Here is a 22,379-nt window from a genome sequence, read left to right on the forward strand (position 1 = left end):
AGTGTAGTTTCAGTTTCAGGTTTAGTTATATATGAGTTTTACACAGTTTTATTCGACCTGTGTGTTTTTAATAATTAAACCATATTATTTACACAGTGAAAAAAAGTGTCTCAGAGCAAACTGGAAAATAAATCTATGCATCCCACAGATTTTCCTGGAACTTACACAAAATACATTTTCAAGAACATGTAATAGACTTTGAAAAACTTGAGATAAAATGCATATTGTAACTGATGAACGTGGGTTTCTTTTTTCTTATTCATTTTTTGGTGGCACAAATTAGAAGAGATAGAGTACAGTATTTAGATCAGAGCTTATTATGAGTTTATGATATCTATAAATTAAGACTGAAAGTGTATTAGTTTTTTTTAGATCAAAACTTCTATTAAAAACAATTTACATTTGTTAGAAACAATTAATTTTCTAATCAGCCATTTACATTTAAAAGAAATATTTTTTTGATATGTACAATTACATTTTTATATCAAACATTTTGTTTGTGTAATCAAATTAAATTGTTGATTCAATAAATTCATTTAATTTCAGATTAAATGTTAAAATGGCATTCCATCAGATCAATATCATTATTCCCCAAGTAAAAGTGCAGTTATTTGACTGTACATCTTTAACACTGGCAAAGGTACTTTGTCAGAGGTACTCAGGTTCATGAAGTACCTTTCCATGAAAGTCAGACCATTTTTTAGAGCTTTAGGATACTCAATGCCCAAGGAAAAATAAAGAGAAAAAATACATTCAACAGCAAGGGTGATATCCATTCCTGGACAATAATCACTGAGTATCTCAATTCCATCAACACAAACAGAGATGTCATCTGCTGCCAATGGGCTTGTTGTTCCCTTGAAAACGATAGTTGCCGTAGGTGATGGTGGTACATGTATAGATTTTAAAATAATAATAATTAATAACTTTATTCAACAATGAATATATTTGGCTAAACTAAATGATTTGTAAAATATTTGTTTTAAATTATGTGTAATTGTACTTCAGCAGCATCTCACCATACCTACAAGCAGTGGCGGCTCGTGTGGTGGGGCTGTGGCTACTTTAAAGGGATTGTTAATTGCCTACAAGTCTCCCTCATAATTCATTAAATATTTAACAGATATCTTTAAATATTTCAAAATATCCTTAAATCAGTTGAAGATATCTTAAAATATTTTAAGATATTTTGAAATAATTCGAGATATCGTAACATATTTTAAGATATCTCAAAATGTTTTACAGATATCTGGAATTAATTCTGAGATATCTCAAACTCATTTTGAGATATCTCTAAATGATAATTTGGCTTTGTACTTAACATTAAATACATCAATTCAGTTAAGCTACATTTAAAAAGTAGAGCTCAATTAACTTACTTGGTCAACAACAAACAACAGATTTTCCCTCTCTCAAAACAAAGCTGGCAACAGCAACAATGCAGCATTCATTCTCAGTCCTAAAAAAACAAATAGGGTATCAAATCATACACAAAGTACAAACCACACGGAAGAGTGTTGAGCAACTCTGGTCTGAGAGGTACAGGATCTGTGGCTTTGCATCACCAGTGTATTACCAGTATGTGCTAAATAGAGTAGAATTAGCAGTGAAAAGTTTAATAACAGTTTAATAAGCAGTTCTCCAGACATATGCAAAAATGTAAGTGACATACAAGACGGTTGGATTAACAGAAGTACTGTGTAGACACATCCATGTTTCCCCAGAATCTAATATTAACTTAAGCAGCAGTGTGGAGTAGTGGTTAGGGCTTTGGACTCTTGACCGGAGGGTGGTGGGTTCAATCCCAGGTGGAGGACACTGCTGCTGTACCCTTGAGCAAGGTACTTTACCTTGATTGCTCCAGTAAAAACCCAACTGTATAAATGGGTAATTGTATGTAAAAATAATGTGATATCTTGTAACAATTGTAAGTCGCCCTGGATAAGGGCGTCTCCTAAGAAATAATAATAATAATAATAATTAATAATTCCACCAGTGCTCTCAGTTACATTCATGAATTCATTATTTGCTAAACTGCACAGATAAAGAATAGTTTTAAAGATTTAAAGGTACCTAAAAAAACACACAAGACTGTAGCTCTCCAGGACCAGGACTGACCACCACTGATACAAATGTTATTATGGATTGGAGCAAAAAAATGTTAAGAACAGTATCAACAAAGTTTCTAAAAACCTATTTATGCAGGTTTTTCACATTGGTTTTTATGCCCGTGAGAGTTAAATACCAGCTATCTTCCCCATGAAATATTATGCTCTAAGTGTACGAAATGAAGTTGCATCATGTTCTGTTTAATAGTTATTTATAGATCCTATTCTGAGATAGGTCAAAACAATTTGATGTACAATAAATATTTCTTATACATTACCATTTTCCTGTGTCTTATCTGAAGCATCTTCAATGTAGGACATCACATTAGTTAGAAGAGGCCCACTAGAGAGTCTGAAAATAGGATCTACCATTCTGGATAGGCCACTCATTAGGTTCCGTTCCAAGTTTACTCCAAAACGTAGTTCTACTTTGTGCAACAGCTAAAATACAGATGGTAAAGTTATTATTATATTTATTTATTTATTTATTTATCAGATGCCTTTATCCAAGGTGACCCTACAGAGCTGTAAAACAGTTGAATAATTGAGTTGAATAATTACAAATAATGTAGTAGTTAAAAAAAATCAATAAATAAAACAAAATCAAACTAAATTGAATGCGAGCAGAAAGAAGTTGCATGGGAAAAACCAGGAGCACTGGAGTTTTGTCAAAGCTGGAGCAGGTGGATTGCTGATGCAGAAAGGTCACCTAGGAGGTCTAATTAAAGTGATTATACATGCTTATAACTAAAAATATTAATTTCTGATCAATCACCATAGTAGAATAAAAACTAGTACCTACCAGTTTAGGATGCTTTAGGAATGGAAACAGACCAAGGACTTCTTCAGTTGACTTCTTCTCCATCATTCTTTCCCGAGTGTGTACAATTCTATTCATGCTGTCACATATGGCTTCAATGTTCAGCCTCAATTTCGTTATTTCTTTTCTTATGGAGTCCAAGTGTTTTGCAATACTATGCTCGTCTTCTCCTGGGAACTCCTCACTTTGCATCTGCAATATTTACCATAACGTTGAGTAATTCAATCTTCTGATCAGACATTTACTGCATGTATTCTCTGTGCTTTTCTTTACTCTGAGAAAATGCTAAAGATCAAGTACTGTCCATGAAAGCCAATTAGCTAATAAACTACACAATCACATGTATGCACATATATAAAGTATAATTATATGTACATTAAAAATAAATAATTTGAAATGTACTGTTTCAATCTATTTCTGTCAATGCAGATCCAAGAGTTAGGCTTACAGATTCTCTTCTCTTTTTCATGAGCGGTTGCTGTTGCTCTGGTGCAATTAAAGCACGCTTCCTTCCTCGACCCACAGCACCAAACTTTTTTTCATGTCTTCTAAAGTCTCCACTGAACTAAGTGACTTTCTCTCTTTTTTGAATTTATTTCTCAGTATTTCAAGTACAGTAGCCTGAAACAATGAATGAAAGTTAAACCTATGTCCATTATATGCCTATAAAAAATACATATCAACTAGTAAAAATATATTTAACGCTACATAATTTTGACAAATTAATGTTTATTTGTGTGGAAGGGTGGTGGGTAATTCACTGACACAGGAGACAGAGAAATGAGGCTGAAAACACCGCACAGGTGCCCAGTTTTATTAGAAACTTATTTTGGGTTCAGCCGGCAGAGGGCGCTGTTGTCTGTGACCTGCCGTACCAGCTATGGTAGCGACAGAGCCACAACTATACCGGAGCGGTACAGGGTACAGAGGTTAGAACAAAAATACTAATCAAAAGGCTAAAAGAAACAGAGAAAAAAAACACAGTAAACAAAACTACAAAATAAAAAGTGCTGCACTCGGCAGCTTCACTCCAACCGTCGCTACTCATACGGCCCGGGTCTCCGTCCTACCCTAGCGGCTCCCTCAGCCTGCTATCCACTTTATTGGGGCTGCCCAAGAGTTTTTCCCCCGCTACCGCTAAATCTTTCTTTCTTTCTTTTATTATTTATTTATTTGTCTCGCCGGGATTTTCGTCCCGGCTGATTTTCCTCCAGCGCCGTTTACGTCTCCGTGGGCAGACATGAGGGAACAGCAGAATGAAACTTATAGGGTCAGCAATTCCCCCAAGACCCGCCTCCCTGCCACTCAGAGAGAAGGAAAGTCCGCACACCCCCTCTCCCCCCTCTCCGTGTCACAGCCATGACTGACAGGCAGATATTGACGAGCTGCTGCCCTCTCCCTGCAGCACTATGAACACGTCAGAAGAGTCAGCACATGTCTCCCCCTGTTACAATTTGGCTAATTCTTATATGAATATAACTACCAAATTTACACTCACATATCCAGTTTGGCTGTCATCCCTTAGAAATCTGTACTTACAGCACAAAGTACTTAGCACAGTACGGTAAATTATGTGGTCTGGATAACTAAATATACAGATTAGAACATTATATATATATATATATATATATATATATATATATATATATATATATATATATATATATATATATATATATGAATTGTAAGTGATAAAAGAAAAATATGTATTTGAAAAATGAAATACAGCTGCATTTTACAGTTGCCGACCATTGCCCTACTGCATAGCACGACTTCCACAAAATGAAAAACTATAATTAAATAAACATTTCAAAAGAAAATATTGTGTAACCAGCTGCGAACTGGTTATATGTAGGCCTACATACACAATTGTAAAATCGAAATAATTATTTATAAAAAACAACATAAAAAAGAAAATAACTCCGTTCCCACAGTGTAACGGGAATGCGCATTCAGGGAAACATGCTTCAAAGTAGCCCCCATATTAGCACAATCCACACAGATGTAACGCTTATCAACTTGTGTGCATTTACCACATACTGCTCTTTCACACTGGGCACAGCTATCAGAAGTTTTATTTGTATTGCATTTAGTTACCTGGCAAATGTTTCTGCCAAAGCTCCGTGGCTAGCATCATAAGAGATCTATCCTGCTGATATTTCCCCCGGTGCATTCATTGTACAAAACGAAGGAATTGATGGCTGCCACGTCCAGCACATTGTAAAATACAGCACCTGGACACTGGTGATTGCTTTCAGTGAGTACTAGTTTTGCGCAGAAGGTGGAAACGCTCTTCTTCTTTGTTTACTGTTGCAACCAGGCTGTATTTTTTTCTTCAACTGTTTCGCTAATTACAGTGAAATAATAGATATGTATATAGGTAACATTCATCTCTTTTCCTAAGCACGGTTACATCAGCCTAACACACTGTCACCCAGTCTCTGACCAGCGGGGGGCGAGTTTTATCTTTGCACAGGTAGGGGCAGGTCCGCTGCCAGCCAAAACCTGATCCCATATTTGACAGGTTTGTTTGTCCAGCGACACCGTGCTTTTGTCGGAAACAGCTGCTTGTCCATGTAATGTTTTATGTTTAGCTTGAAACAGGCATTTTTGTTTTCAATGAAGTCGTTCCAAATTTCTGATGCCAAGGCAAATATATTTGTAGTTGCTCTCAAATCAAAACGCAAAAATATCAAGGACTTATCGAACAATTCTTATAATAGTAATATTATAATACAGCAGACTATATATGCTCACTTAGACAGCCAGACGGCAGTTCTCCAAGGAATTGATAGGATTACACTAGATATTTGGATAACACACATCTAGAAGTCAAGAGCAATATTCTATTCTATTCAAATACATACTGCTGTAAACTCGGAGGTACAGATAACAAACAGGCTTGTATACGTTTAAAAAAAACATAGCGTATTGTAGGTTAAACTAACAATAAAAGCATGTGTTGTAGCAAGCCATCAAAATGACTACTTTTGGCTGTTCTAGGTAGAAGTGCTCATAACTTTATTTATTTATTTTTGCGATTCTGACCTATTTTTTTTAAGCATGCTGCTTATTTGAATATAGTGCTTTAGCATTAAACTAAGAAAAACAACCTCTGACTGCGGCACAAGCACGCCGCCTTCAATTTCCAGTTCGTGCCCAGGTTCAACTAGATGTTATAGCTAGATGTATTGCTTTTTTACCCTTAATTTAGATCATTTTGCATATTTTTTATTTAGTAGGCATACAGGAACCTAGTTTCAAAATATTATTCTGGAACCATATTTTTGAATATGATTGCCGAGTGTTTCTGTAATTAAAGTAACGAGTGCTAATCTGGCGCCCTTGGAAATCGGGACATTTTTTAAATTTTGGAGAAAAATGTCGGGACCAATAATTGGAAGTGTTTGAATGGGAGGGAGGGTAACATTGGTTCTATAGCATATAGAATATTTATTATATAACATATGGAAGTGGCGTCACATTAAATAAGAAATAGCTCTCCCGTTTAATTATTATTTTTGAACTACATGTTCTAAACATATAGTGTAGGATTACCACCAAAGCGGCTAGAAAATTGGCTCGTGGTTTGAATCATACAGGTGCAGTGGTATCCCAAGCATTACTACTAGGTCCTGCAGTTCTAGCAACGCAATACGACTCAAATAAATGCGTTTCTGCAAAGATTACGGGTTAGATTTGCAAATCAAAATAAAGAAAAAACAAAAGCAACTGCCAGCACACGAGAGACAGACTGACATTTGACACCCGATCTGACTAGAATCAGTCGATTGAATGGGAGGTTATCAAGAAGAATCATCTGATTTAACTGGAGTCCATTGAAGGTGTTAAAGGTGATCGTCACATTTGACTACAGGGGTAATTAGCTGGCATTGGTCACAGGTGATTATTGTTAATGGGCAGCGCTATAAAAGTGTGGTCTGGAAGAACTAAGGTATCTCTTCGGTTCTTGTTATGGGTATAATGGAGTTGTTTGCTGGGTGCCGTGGCGCGTCCTGGTCATTGCGCCGTTCCGTTCCATCGGCGATGCAGTTTTTCCTCCTTTTTTCCTGTTTTTTAGTTGCAGGTATTTTTGCTTCGCAGATCTCTGCGGAGCACGGCGAAACAGAGACGTATAGCGAGCTACGCAGCAAGGGAAAGGATCCTACTGAGCAAGTACAGGGCGAGGAGTACGACCCCATTGAGCAGGTACAGGGCGAGGAGTACGACCCCGTTGAGCAGGTACAGGGCGAGGAGCACGACCCCATTGAGAAGGTGCAAGGGGAGGAGTACGACCCTATTGAGCAGGTGCAAGGCGAGGAGAACGACCCTATTGAGCAGGTACAGGGTGAGGAGTATGACCCTATTGGGCAGGTGCAGGGTGAGGAGCATGACCCTATTGAGCAGGGTGAGGAGCACGACCCTATTGAGCAGGGCGAGGAGCACGACCCCATTGTGCAGGGCGAGGAGCACGACCCCATTGTGCAGGGCGAGGAGCACGACCCCATTGTGCAGGGCGAGGAGCACGACCCCATTGTGCAGGGCGAGGAGCACGACCCCATTGTGCAGGGCGAGGAGCACGACCCCATTGTGCAGGGCGAGGAGCACGACCCCATTGTGCAGGGCGAGGAGCACGACCCCATTGTGCAGGGCGAGGAGCACGACCCCATTGTGCAGGGCGAGGAGCACGACCCCATTGTGCAGGGCGAGGAGCACGACCCCATTGTGCAGGTGCAGGGCGAGGAGCACGACCCCATTGTGCAGGTGCAGGGCGAGGAGCACGACCCCATTGAGCAGGTGCAGGGCGAGGAGCACGACCCTATTGAGCAGGTGCAGGGCGAGGAGCACGACCCCATTGAGCAGGTGCAGGGCGAGGAGCACGACCCCATTGAGCAGGTGCAGGGCGAGGAGCACGATACCATTCAGCAGGTTGAGGCGGAGATACACAGTGAGGAAAATGTTCCGGTTCAACCTCCAATACAACCAAGGCCTTACCCTGTGAAGTTTATTCCGCCTTACGGCATCCCAGTGCCTGTCACTCCCTTTCCTTTCAAGCTGCTTAGCCCTCGGGTGATCCCTGTCAACGCGCCCGTGCCGCCTGAGCTCCAAAAGGTCATGAATCCCAAGCCTGTTCCTATGCCCCGGCCGCTACCCATTAGTCTTGCTGCAGCGGTCCGCGTGTTGTGCAGCGAAAACAAAATGTACGTGAGGGTAAGGACTGACCTGTACGGATTCAAGTGTGAAGCAGGCCAGTTGACTCTGGGGACCAGCTGCAGAAGCAATGGAGTCTCTGGTGGGTATCTTCTCTTTACATACGGCCTCAAAGAATGTGGAAGCCAGGCGTCTGTGAGTATCCCATGCTGTAGAGAGTTCTGACTTTACATATTTCTAGCTTCACTTGACTGTTACAAGCAATGGATGATGCATCAGGGTGTGTGGGGTGGCGCTTTTTTTAATATACGTCAATGTAGTTTCGGGCACAATGTGTAACGTTAAGATTCCTATGTATGTAGTGTGTGCTTTTATTTGTGTGTCATTTTAAACCTGCTTTCCGATGTTCTAACTCCAATTTAACTTCATATTCTCTTTCTACACCACCTTCAAGGTGGAAGCTGGACAGTTGGTGTACAAGAACGTCCTTAAATATGTTCCATCTGTGCAAAACAGTACAATTCGGAGATCTATGCCATTCACTGTACCCCTTCAGTGTCGTTACTATAGGTAAGGAACCTCTTTCTAATTATACGGCATGGCAAAAGCGGACTTGTTTATTCTTTTAAATCACCCCGGTTTTAAAAGCGGTTTAACAAAGCTAATGTCCAAGAGTCATATTGCATTGAAAAACTCGTCCGCTTGATTCTTCCTGTTTGTAGGTATCACCATGTCTACAGGCACGGTATTCGTCCGCTTTGGAGGAATCCAACTCGGTTCAAGAGTCTCAAGACCCCATACGGCTTTGCCCTAAAAATAATTAATGGTAAGCAGAACTCTTCAACGGTTATATAACTATATAAAGCGTAGTGTAGTACCTACAGCATGTCTTGGGATCTGTATATCATTAAGGGTTCCCTATTATTTATGATTTTAAATAGGGTGTATACAGATGAGGACAAGTACTGTTGAAGCGGGGGTGCTACACTGTACTGTGGTTCTCCTGGGAGTCCACATGTCAAAATAGTGTCCCGTTTTAATGCTAATCCCCCCCCCAACTGCATGCTTCAACTGTCTGTTCCACCCTCCCACCTTGTGTGGGGTTTTTTTTTTTACTCCTTAGGTGACTGGGTTCCTGAGCGCATGATGAATACATTCTACCTTGGACAACCCATACACTTTCAAGCTACTACAAATCTTACTATTCCTGGGACAAAGCTTTTCATCCACAGCTGTTATGCAACCGCATCTCCAGCTTCAAATTCAACGCCCAGATACACAGTGATTGAGAATTATGGGTAAGACTATTGGTTATTCTATGAAAACCTGGATGCTGCTCTCCTGGCTTTCTGTGGAGGTTAGCTGTTCTAAAACCACTGCATGACTGATAATGCTTCACAGGGATGCTCCAACCCTGTGCTCACAGTTCACTTTGCATGAACTACAATTTTAGATGGAGGCAAATGTTCAACTTTATGGCAGTTGTAGTATATGGCTTTGGTGTCGCATGTTGCAAGGTAATGACTTGGGAGTGACTTTATTGACACTGGAGTTGCATTACCTCACCACACCACAGCAATGACATTGCATCTTAAATATGCCAGGGCTTACAAATTACTTTTTGCAATCCTGTTCTGTGCTTGAAACCCACATGCTCTTTTCATTGCACTTCCTCCCTTTCCAGGTGCATGGTGGACAGCAAGTATGAAACCTGTAGCTCCCATTTTGTGCCTCCCAGAACCAACAATACAATCAATTTAATTGTTGATGCTTTCCAGTTCAACACGCTGTCCCCTCTGGTAGGTTTCCCTTTGTACCTGCTCATCCCTATACTGGGCTTTGGCACCCAGATCTCTTCCAATGCAATTGGAGTTTCTTCTGCTACTCTGACACCAGTGCCGTGTTCACTCTTCGTAAAACGATATTGCCAGCATGTGTTGGAAGTGTGACTTTTGCATGAAGTGAATGGCAGCCCAAAGTTAATGGCTATGATCGTGCCGTGTTTAGGTGGTGTGGCCTGACGCTCATTCAATGTAGTTAAGATGTCTGACGCGCACTGCTTGCATGCATGAACACAAATGGTTAGCTGCAGAAGTTGACCAAGTTGCTCTCCAGTCATCTGGTGTATAGTCTGTCTAGTATTGCTAAGGAAATAATTCTCCATTCTATTCCCAAGGTAAACAAGTACTACATGCACTGCACAATGGTGGTAACGAGCAACAGCATGGTAACGCAGAGTACCAAGTCTTGCCACTATGATAAGAACGTGAACAGGTAGGTTCCATTTAAGGGTTAAAGGTATCGCTCCATTGCATGTCTTGGGTAGTGCAAGATGAAGGCAACCATTAATGATGTGTTAATTTTCTAGAACTAAAGATTTGGTTTCCATAGTTCTGGGAGGGTGGCATTCCAATGAGGCACCATGCTCTTTCTAGGAGCATGTAACTTGAGGCAGTTCCATGTGAATAACTACTAATGTCTCTGTTCAGGTGGGTGGAACTTGAAGGTAACCACAGTGTCTGTTCCTGCTGTGACTCTGTGTGCATAAATGAAGATGTGACTTTGCCCATCGGTATGTATACGACCCCCAGAAAGCAAGGGGAAGGGTGTAAAAATTGCAGATCCAGTAACTTCTGCTTGAGTGACTCTTGTAGCAGTGGTAAGACCTTGGCTTGTACGCTAAAATGTATTTATTTTTAAATGTATCCCCTCAGTTACTAAAAGCACCATAAGCAGCGATGCCCTGCTGGTCCTTGAAAAGCAGGGAGGTGACGACGGGGAGAGGAAGACTGGCGCGGCCATTCTTGAACTGGAGGACTTGCTGTCTTCCGAAGGCGTGTCCAAAGAGGATCGGGAGGCACTGTCTCCAGAGGACGATGCCTTTGACGAGAATGACTATAACAGGCTTTTGGATGTTGAGGCAGAAGGCAATGACAATTCTGATGATCCTAACCAGCATTTGGAAGGTACCTATGATGCCTCCAAGGTGCCAGAGCACAGTGACACTGAGAACTATGAGGGGGCTGGGGAGCCTGGTCACTTCGAAGAGGCGGATGAGTGGAGGGCTCTGTCTGCAGAGGAAGCCGGTATGCTTTTTTAATTCTTGCACATTCTGTGGCTTTTAACTGGCGTACGGAGGGTCTACCATGAGGAGTATGGGAAGAAGCAAAGTAATATTTAAATTGTCTTATTGAGGATATGGCACGTTTTTTATTGTTTAGTTTTTGGAGATGAAGCACTCTGTAGTTGTGGTGCACTTTTAAAATCCACATTGCCCTTGTTCTGCATGCAATTCTAATACTGATCATCCGTGTTTCTTTCTCCAGGTGGTAACTGAAGATGCAGTTCTGTCTAGTTGTTGGATTATCATGACTGCTAAATAAAGGTGTTGACATTTTTGTATACCTTTTTTGTACTTTCAGTTATTTTGTCCCTCATCTGAATTGGTTTTAAATGTACCCAGTAAACAAATGGGCTGGATTAAATAAGTTGAGATCAGTTGGCTCCTCTGAACCACCTCTGATTTTAGATGGGCTGAATGGCCTCCCCTCTATCTTTTTAGAATGGTGGCTTTTGTTTGGTTTAAGGATGAGACTTGAAACAGAGCTCCTGTTGTAAGTGACTCTGCTATTGCGTAGTTCATCTCCAAGTCGCTTTGGAGAAGTGTCTGCTAAATGACTATAAACTGACTGAATGCTGGTATGTGCTGAGGAAACCACAAATCTAGGACCAACTTTTGCCTTCCGTTTCATTAGAAAGGAAGTGTGACAGCCTCCATACCCACCTTGGTCTGGTGGGATTACACCGCCTGAGAGCAGGGGAAAAAGCTCCCCATGCACTAACATCTGCTGTACTTAAACCACCACATCGTGCCAAAGAACCACAACCTAAAACTTTGGACACTGAACAAAAGTTGAATATCTATTTGATGTGCCTCAAAGCTCAGGGATGGAAATAAAACTACTAGCTTGATTAGCCACATTGTGTACAGGTAACAAGATCAGGTATCTTATTACACTCCCAGTAAAACCAGGACTGGATCCAACTGCTCTGCAACATGAGTCTTTCTGCCATCCAAAAGCAATGTCATGATACAGAACAAACAATCCATATTAATTCAAGTATATGTTAACTATACTTTTTATAGATAGAGCAGCAATAGGGTGTTAAGCAGTTCCAAAAGTTTAATAAATAACCAGAGTACTTGTACAGCAGAACCTAATTTCTCTGCGCCCCGTTCTACCACGACTTCAATTATCCACGGCTCTGGGTGGGCTATATGTCCAGACAACTTTTTAATATTCAAGAAACTCTCATACTTTTCTAATTTGAAGTTTTAATGAATCACAGCAGTGGTAGTGCTCTCTTTGGTTTATTCAATGCTTATGTTAATTGGATGGTTGCGCAGACCACCGTAAATCTCAAGTAATAAGCATTCTAGGCGATCTGGTGCCTTTACAGATTTAACACCATTAATACTTCAATATAGTAATACAGATATGGTTAACTATATGCTTAGGCTATGCATACATAAAGTTAAAAACATCCACTGCTAAATTCCAGAATATTCAATATATATCACACTCGTTGGACTAAAACATAATTTCTATACCTTATAGCAATGCATCCATATAGAAGAGTTACCAAATTCACATAATGCTTACCTTCCAGTATATGGAAGTGTAGTGTAGGATATATTGAAATATAAGAACTGTCTTCAAAAGGCAGAGACTTGAGAATACGACCAAACAGCAATCAGTTTTTTTTTCCCCAGAGATCTTCAGAGCATAGACCACACAACTTGTAGTTAGCAAGTCGCGTGATCCTTGACTGTGGTTTTACCTTGGTTTTTATAGGATTTTTCCCTCCATTGAATACATGAGGAGTCCCAATTAAATCTGATCACCAATCTGCTTTGACAGTTTCTATCTTTGAGTTAATGATATTTTCTAGAAGGATCTGGTCAACTCTATTTTCAAAATTTAAGTGAATGTGAGCGCATGCTTCACTGTCTTCCACCCCTCCTTTCCCTAAAAATGAGGTAAACTGGAGTTCACAGGGTCCTTGCTACCAAATTCAATGCAAGTATATGCAAGAGGTGTTTTTAATATGTAACACCAGCTCTATTTAATGATTTTAACCTGGGTCAAAAAAATATAAATGTCCCTCTTAGCTGCGTATTATGTTACCTTTTCAGTGTGTTGTCAATGGGTCAGTTTAACTTCATATACAAATGTGTGCTAACAAAGTATTTGACAAAGACTGCCTCTGAATACGCATACAGTGGCAAGTCCAGTTATTTTCATTTAAAATCAAGATATAATAAATGTTAAATATAATATCCTTGTATTAACTGGTACCGTGCTTGGACCAAGCTTGACCTCCCTCTTGGTTTCTAAAAATTTGCCTGCACAAGCAGGTTTCAGACACCTGTTGGTTATCTTTCAAGGTTGGCAAATCCCGTGGGATCTGCCTGTCAGTCATGGCAGTGACACAGAGAGGTGGGGAAGAGGGTGTGCGCGCTTTCCCTCTCTCTGAGTGGCTGGGAGGCGGATTTTAGTGGGATTGTTGATCCTATAAATTAATACTGTGCTGTTTCCTCAGATCTGCCCCTTTAGATCTGAACAACGAGCAAGCGGTCTCGCTGCTCGGCAAGACCACAGACGGACAGGAGAAAAGACCTGAAACTCGGAGAGAAGAAACTAAAGAAATAGAGAGAAAGTGGGGAATCCTTGGACAGACCCCGATGAGGCTGTGTGGTCCAGTGGTTAAAGAAAAGGGCTTGTAACCAGGAGGTCCCTGGTTCAAATCCCACCTCAGCCACTAAATCATTGTGTTACCCTGAGCAAGTCACTTAACCTCCTTGTGCTCCGTCTTTCGGGTGAGATATAACTGTAAGTGACTCTGCAGCTGATGCATTGTTCACACACCCTAGTCTCTGTAAGTCGCCTTGGATAAAGGCGTCTGTTAAATAAACAAATAATAATAATATTGTTTTAGAGTTAGCTGACGAAACAGCATAGAGTAGGACGGAGACCCGGGTCGTAAGGGTAGCGGCGACTGGGGAAAATCACGCTGCAAAGTGTAGCACATTTATTTTGTAGTTTTCATTACTGTGTTTTTCATTATTTTGAGCACCTGCTGCGAGTGCCCCTGAACTGTACTGAGTACCCTGCCGTGGTATTCCCGTAGGTTCTGGATACCATAGTTGTTAGCCAGACCACGGACAACAGCGCCCTCTGCGGGCTAAAAGAAATCAATACAAATCACACGATTAAAAAATAAAACCGAGCACCTGTGCGGTGTTTCAATTACAACTTCTGTCTCCTGTGTCAGTGAATACCCACAGCCTTCCATAGGGTCCATCAAAGAACCGCACACCCTTGCAACCGAGGCCTTCCATGCAAAAGGATCTAATGATTTATAGCACAAAAGGGAGGTGCCTGATCCGTCTGTGACAATTAGTTCTCCTGAGGCATTTACTTGGTGAAGCCCGGCAAACATATTTTGCGTCGCTGAAACAAAAGACCATGATGGACTTTCTCAAGGTTCAAAAGAACGGCTTGCACCAGTGAGTTGTTTAAAAAAAGCGGTTGTGAAAAATAAAACACTTCTGTTGTTATGTATACTGTTAAAATGTAAGAACTTAAAATGACTGGTTACTGTATTTTATTCATGCATTCTTAGTCACACGCAATGACACCACATGAAAATGAAAAAGACTTTGGAGTTTATGTTGACTCAGAAATGTCCTCATCTAGACAATGTGGGAAAGCTTTAAAAAAAATGCCAACAAGATACTTGTATATATTGTGAGACGTGATTAATTTAAATCAAGGGAAGTAATGTTAAAACTTTACAATGCATTAGTAAGACCTCACCTAGAATATTGTGTTCAGTTCTGGTCACCTCGTTACAAAAAGGATACTGCTGATCTAGAAAGAGTGCAAAGAAGAGCGACCAGGATCCCGGGTTTAAAAGGCATGTCCTATGCAGACAGGCTAAAAGAATTGAATCTATTCAGTCTTGAACAAAGAAGACTACGCAGTGATCTGATTCAAGCAATCAAAATCCTAAAAGGTATTGACAATGTCGACCCAGGGGACTTTTTCGACCTGAAAAAAGATACACGGACCAGGGGTCACAGATAGAGATTAGATAAAGAGGCATTCAGAACAGAAAACAGGAGGCACTTTTTTACACAGAGAATTGTGAGGGTCTGGAACCAACTCCCCAGTAATGTTGTTGAAGCTGACACCCTGGAAGAAGTTGCTTGATGAGATTCTGGGATCAATAAGCTACTAACAACCAAACGAGCAAGATGGGCCGAATGGCTTCCTCTCGTTTGTAAACTTTCTTATGTTCTTATGTTGAGAGTGCATTCCACGCACACTCTTTGCTATCACAAGCCATTGAGACTGAGCCTCATTTAAACATTTAGAATATTTTGTTCTTATCCGTGGATCATACACACACACACACACACATACACACACACACGTATATATATATAAAAAAATTCACACAAATATAGTTTACTTACAGTTTTTTTTATTTTTCAAGAGAAACTCCAAATAAAATGTAAACTAAATGTACAACAAAATAAATCCTTTTCAAAATTGCTATTATAGTTTTGTCTTTTTGTGTTTCACAGCAGGGTTGAGTTGGGGGCTTTCAGTCAAAACAAGAGCAGCACGGTCTGTGCCATCAAACTTTTATGAGAACACGTTCCATTTGCTGCTGACCTACAATAACAGCGTTCATTTTTTTCTATATAGTTTTTCTAAATCTCCCTTTTCTAAGGCTTTTAATGGTAGTTTAAGGATATGTTATAAAGAATTATTTAAAGGAAGGAGGACACGATATTAGAAGGAAATTCTACGATGCTACCACAATGCAGTGCTGCAAAAAATCAGGCATAATAACAAACATTGTAATGACTGTACCGTGGCACAAAGCACTCATCTAAATCATAATAAACCTGTAATCCTTAATAATTGTCCTCATGTAACTGGTATGCTTACACATCCAGTTCTCCCAAGAACATATCAAAACGGATGTTGATGAACTACAGCTAGCACATATATATATATATATATATATATATATATATATATATATATATATATATATATATATATATATATATATATTGCATTATATGCGCTAATTTGTATATATATATATATATATATATATATATATATATATATATATATATATATATATATATAAAGGATTTATTTTCGAAATATATAATGCATGACGCAAAAAATGAAAAACTATAATAAAATGAACATTTCAAAAGAAGATATTGTGTAAACAGGTGTAAACTGCTATATGTACATACGAAATTGTGAAAACGAAGTCATTATTTACAAAAATAACATAAAGGGCTTTTTTTCACATACTTCCAAAAAATGAAAAACTATAATAAAATAAACATTTAAAAAGAAAATATTGTGTAACCAGCTGCAAACTCGTTATATGTAGGCCTACATACACAATTGTGAAATCGAAATAATTATTTATAAAAAAAATAACATAAAAAAGAAAATAACTCCGTTCCCACAGTGTAACGGGAATGCGCATTCAGGGAAACATGCTTCAAAGTAGCCCCCATATTAGCACAATCCACACAGATGTAACGCTTATCAACTTGTGTGCATTTACCACATACTGCTGTTTCACACTGGGCACAGCTATCAGAAGTTTTATTTGTATTGTATTTAGTTACCTGGCATTGTTGTCTGATGCGTGTGTCACTTGAAGGCTACGCACTGTATCCAGTTTGAGCTGCGTTTCCCTGCAGCTTTGCAGTTTTCTGAGCCAAATGTTTCTGCCAAAGCACCGTGGCTAGCATTATAAGAGATATATCCTACTGATATTTTCCCCAGTGCATTCATTGTACAAAACGAAGGAATTGATGGCTGCCACGTCCAGCACATTGTAAAATACAGCACCTGGATACTGGTGATTGCTTTCAGTGAGTACTAGTTTTGCGCAGAAGGTGGAAACGCTCTTCTTCTTTGTTTACTGTTGCAACCAGGCTGTATTTTTTTCTTCAAATGTTTCGCTAATTACAGTGAAATAATAGATATGTATATTGGTAACATTCATCTCTTTTCCTAAGCACGGTTACATCAGCCTAACACACTGTCACCCAGTCTCTGACCAGCGGGGGGCGAGTTTTATCTTTGCACAGGTAGGGGCAGGTCCGCTGCCAGCCAAAACCTGATCCCATATTTGACAGGTTTGTTTGTCCAGCGACACCGTGCTTTTGTCGGAAACAGCTGCTTGTCCATGTAGTGTTTTATGTTTAGCTTGAAACAGGCATTTTTGTTTTCAATGAAGTCCTTCCAAATATTTGATGCCAAAGCAAATATATTTGTAGTTGCTCTCAAATCAAAACGCAAAAATATCAAGGATTTATCGAACAATTCTTGTAACAGTAATATTATAATACAGCAGACTATATATGCTCACTTAGACAGCCAGACGGCAGGTCTCCAAGGAATTGATAGGATTACACTAGATATTTGGATAACACATATCTAGAAGTCAAGAGCAATATTCTATTCTATTCAAATACATACTGCTGTAAACTCGGAGGTACAGATAACAAACAGGCTTGTATACGTTTTAAAAAAACATAGCGTATTGTAGGTTAAACTAACAATAAAAGCATGTGTTGTAGCAAGCCGTCAAAATGACTACTTTTGGCTGTTCTAGGTAGAAGTGCTCATAACTTTATTTATTTATTTTTGCGATTCTGACCTATTTTTTTTTAAGCATGCTGTTTATTTGAATATAGTGCTTTAGCATTAAACTAAGAAAAACAACCTCTGACTGCGGCACAAGCACGCCGCCTTCAATTTCCAGTTCGTGCCCAGGTTCAACTAGATGTTATAGCCAGATGTATTGCTTTTTTACCCTTAATTTAGATCATTTTGCATATTTTTTTTATTTAGTAGGGCTACAGGAACCTAGATTCAAAATATTATTCTGGAACCATATTTTTGAATATGATTGCCGAGTGTTTCTGTAATTAAAGTAACGAGTGCTAATCTGGCGCCCTTGGAAATCGGGACATTTTTTAAATTTTGGAGAAAAATGTCGGGACCAATAATTGGAAGTGATTGAATGGGAGGGAGGGTAACATTGGTTCTATAGCATATAGAATATTTATTATATAACATATGGAAGTGGCGTCACATTAAATAAGAAATAGCTCTCCCGTTTAATTATTATTTTTGAACTACATGTTCTAAACATATAGTGTAGGATTACCACCAAAGCGGCTAGAAAATTGGCTCGTGGTTTGAATCATACAGGTGCAGTGGTATCCCAAGCATTACTACTAGGTCCTGCAGTTCTAGCAACGCAATACGACTCAAATAAATGCGTTTCTGCAAAGATTACGGGTTAGATTTGCAAATCAAAATAAAGAAAAAACAAAAGCAACTGCCAGCACACGAGAGACAGACTGACATTTGACACCCGATCTGACTAGAATCAGTCGATTGAATGGGAGGTTATCAAGAAGAATCATCTGATTTAACTGGAGTCCATTGAAGGTGTTAAAGGTGATCGTCACATTTGACTACAGGGGTAATTAGCTGGCATTGGTCACAGGTGATTATTGTTAATGGGCAGCGCTATAAAAGTGTGGTCTGGAAGAACTAAGGTATCTCTTCGGTTCTTGTTATGGGTATAATGGAGTTGTTTGCTGGGTGCCGTGGCGCGTCCCGGTCCGTTCCATCGGCGATGCAGTTTTTCCTCCTTTTTTCCTGCTTTTTAGTTGCAGGTATTTTTGCTTCGCAGATCTCTGCGGAGCACGGCGAAACAGAGACGTATAGCGAGCTACGCAGCAAGGGAAATGATCCTACTGAGCAAGTACAGGGCGAGGAGTACGACCCCATTGAGCAGGTACAGGGCGAGGAGCACGACCCCATTGAGCAGGTACAGGGCGAGGAGCACGACCCCATTGAGCAGGTACAGGGCGAGGAGTACAACCCCATTGAGCAGGTACAGGGCGAGGAGCACGACCCCATTGAGCAGGTGCAAGGGGAGGAGAACGACCCTATTGAGCAAGGCGAGGAGTACGACCCTATTGAGCAGGTACAGGGTGAGGAGTACGACCCCATTGAGCAGGTACAGGGAGAGGAGTATGACCCCATTGAGCAGGTACAGGGCGAGGAGCACGACCCTATTGAGCAGGTGCAAGGCGAGGAGAACGACCCTATTGAGCAGGTGCAAGGCGAGGAGAACGACCCTATTGAGCAAGGCGAGGAGTATGACCCTATTGAGCAGGTACAGGGCGAGGAGTATGACCCTATTGAGCAGGTACAGGGCGAGGAGAACGACCCTATTGAGCAGGTACAGGGCGAGGAGTATGACCCTATTGAGCAGGTACAGGGCGAGGAGCACGACCCCATTGCGCAGGGCGAGGAGCACGACCCCATTGCGCAGGGCGAGGAGCACGACCCCATTGCGCAGGGCGAGGAGCACGACCCCATTGCGCAGGGCGAGGAGCACGACCCCATTGCGCAGGGCGAGGAGCACGACCCCATTGCGCAGGGCGAGGAGCACGACCCCATTGCGCAGGGTGAGGAGCACGACCCCATTGCGCAGGGCGAGGAGCACGACCCCATTGCGCAGGGCGAGGAGCACGACCCCATTGCGCAGGGCGAGGAGCACGACCCCATTGCGCAGGGCGAGGAGCACGACCCCATTGCGCAGGGCGAGGAGCACGACCCCATTGTGCAGGTGCAGGGCGAGGAGCACGACCCCATTGTGCAGGTGCAGGGCGAGGAGCACGACCCCATTGTGCAGGTGCAGGGCGAGGAGCACGACCCCATTGTGCAGGTGCAGGGCGAGGAGCACGACCCCATTGTGCAGGTGCAGGGCGAGGAGCACGACCCCATTGAGCAGGTGCAGGGCGAGGAGCACGATACCATTCAGCATGTTGAGACGGAGATACACAGTGAGGAAAATGTTCCGGTTCAACCTTCAATACAACCAAGGCCTTACCCTGTGAAGTTTATTCCGCCTTACGGCATCCCAGTGCCTGTCACTCCCTTTCCTTTCAAGCTGCTTAGCCCTCGGGTGATCCCTGTCAACGCGCCCGTGCCGCCTGAGCTCCAAAAGGTCATGAATCCCAAGCCTGTTCCTATGCCCCGGCCGCTACCCATTAGTCTTGCTGCAGCGGTCCGCGTGTTGTGCAGCGAAAACAAAATGTACGTGAGGGTAAGGACTGACCTGTACGGATTCAAGTGTAAAGCAGGCCAGTTGACTCTGGGGACCAGCTGCAGAAGCAATGGAGTCTCTGGTGGGTATCTTCTCTTTACATACGGCCTCAAAGAATGTGGAAGCCAGGCGTCTGTGAGTATCCCATGCTGTAGAGAGTTCTGACTTTACATATTTCTAGCTTCACTTGACTGTTACAAGCAATGGATGATGCATCAGGGTGTGTGGGGTGGCGCTTTTTTAAATATACGTCAATATAGTTTCGGGCACAATGTGTAACGTTACGATTCCTATGTATGTAGTGTGTGCTTTTATTTGTGTGTCATTTTAAACCTGCTTTCCGATGTTCTAACTTCATATTCTCTTTCTACACCACCTTCAAGGTGGAAGCTGGACAGTTGGTGTACAAGAACGTCCTTAAATATGTTCCATCTGTGCAGAACAGTACAATTCGGAGATCTATGCCATTCACTGTACCCCTTCAGTGTCGTTACTATAGGTAAGGAACCTCTTTCTAATTATACGGCATGGCAAAAGCGGACTTGTTTATTCTTTTAAATCACCCCGGTTTTAAAAGCGGTTTAACAAAGCTACTGTCCAAGAGTCATATTGCATTGAAAAACTCGTCCGCTTGATTCTTCCTGTTTGTAGGTATCACCATGTCTACAGGCACGGTATTCGTCCGCTTTGGAGGAATCCAACTCGGTTCAAGAGTCTCAAGACCCCATACGGCTTTGCCCTAAAAATAATTAATGGTAAGCAGAACTCTTCAACGGTTATATAACTATATAAAGCGTAGTGTAGTACCTACAGCATGTCTTGGGATCTGTATATCATTAAGGGTTCCCTATTATCTATGATTTTAAATAGGGTGTATACAGATGAGGACAAGTACTGTTGAAGCGGGGGTGCTACACTGTACTGTGGTTCTCCTGGGAGTCCACATGTCAAAATAGTGTCCCGTTTTAATGCTAATCCCCCCCCCCCCCCCCCCCAACTGCATGCTTCAACTGTCTGTTCCCTCCCCCCCCCCCCTTTGTGTGGGTTTTTTTTTTTTTTACTCCTTAGGTGACTGGGTTCCTGAGCGCATGATGAATACATTCTACCTTGGACAACCCATACACTTTCAAGCTACTACAAATCTTACTATTCCTGGGACAAAGCTTTTCATCCACAGCTGTTATGCAACCGCATCTCCAGCTTCAAATTCAACGCCCAGATACACAGTGATTGAGAATTATGGGTAAGACTATTGGTTATTCTATGAAAACCTGGATGCTGCTCTCCTGGCTTTCTGTGGAGGTTAGCTGTTCTAAAACCACTGCATGACTGATAATGCTTCACAGGGATGCTCCAACCCTGTGCTCACAGTTCACTTTGCATGAACTACAATTTTAGATGGAGGCAAATGTTCAACTTTATGGCAGTTGTAGTATATGGCTTTGGTGTCGCATGTTGCAAGGTAATGACTTGGGAGTGACTTTATTGACACTGGAGTTGCATTACCTCACCACACCACAGCAATGACATTGCATCTTAAATATGCCAGGGCTTACAAATTACTTTTTGCAATCCTGTTCTGTGCTTGAAACCCACATGCTCTTTTCATTGCACTTCCTCCCTTTCCAGGTGCATGGTGGACAGCAAGTATGAAACCTGTAGCTCCCATTTTGTGCCTCCCAGAACCAACAATACAATCAATTTAATTGTTGATGCTTTCCAGTTCAACACGCTGTCCCCTCTGGTAGGTTTCCCTTTGTACCTGCTCATCCCTATACTGGGCTTTGGCACCCAGATCTCTTCCAATGCAATTGGAGTTTCTTCTGCTACTCTGACACCAGTGCCGTGTTCACTCTTCGTAAAACGATATTGCCAGCATGTGTTGGAAGTGTGACTTTTGCATGAAGTGAATGGCAGCCCAAAGTTAATGGCTATGATCGTGCCGTGTTTAGGTGGTGTGGCCTGACGCTCATTCAATGTAGTTAAGATGTCTGACGCGCACTGCTTGCATGCATGAACACAAATGGTTAGCTGCAGAAGTTGACCAAGTT

General features: G+C 41.4%; 1 protein-coding gene across 10 annotated transcripts in view; it reads left to right on the top strand.

The window, feature by feature from the left end:
* The window catches only part of LOC131721840 (uncharacterized), a 31,145-nt gene extending 10,637 nt beyond the window's left edge, over positions 1-20,508 (top strand). For 2 of the 10 annotated variants that reach the window (XM_059014892.1, XM_059014947.1), the window contains one exon: positions 19,108-20,508. In XM_059014892.1, coding sequence (XP_058870875.1) covers positions 19,108-20,493 — 1,386 coding nt within the window. In that variant the 3' untranslated portion in view covers positions 20,494-20,508. The remainder of the gene's footprint in view (positions 1-19,107) is intronic. The other 8 variants (XM_059015006.1, XM_059015063.1, XM_059015272.1 and 5 more) reach the window with 8 other exon arrangements.
* Positions 20,509-22,379: the final 1,871 nt, after the last annotated feature.

The sequence above is a fragment of the Acipenser ruthenus genome, chromosome 1, assembly GCF_902713425.1.
Source record: "Acipenser ruthenus chromosome 1, fAciRut3.2 maternal haplotype, whole genome shotgun sequence".
Classification (NCBI taxonomy): Eukaryota; Metazoa; Chordata; class Actinopteri; order Acipenseriformes; family Acipenseridae; genus Acipenser; species Acipenser ruthenus.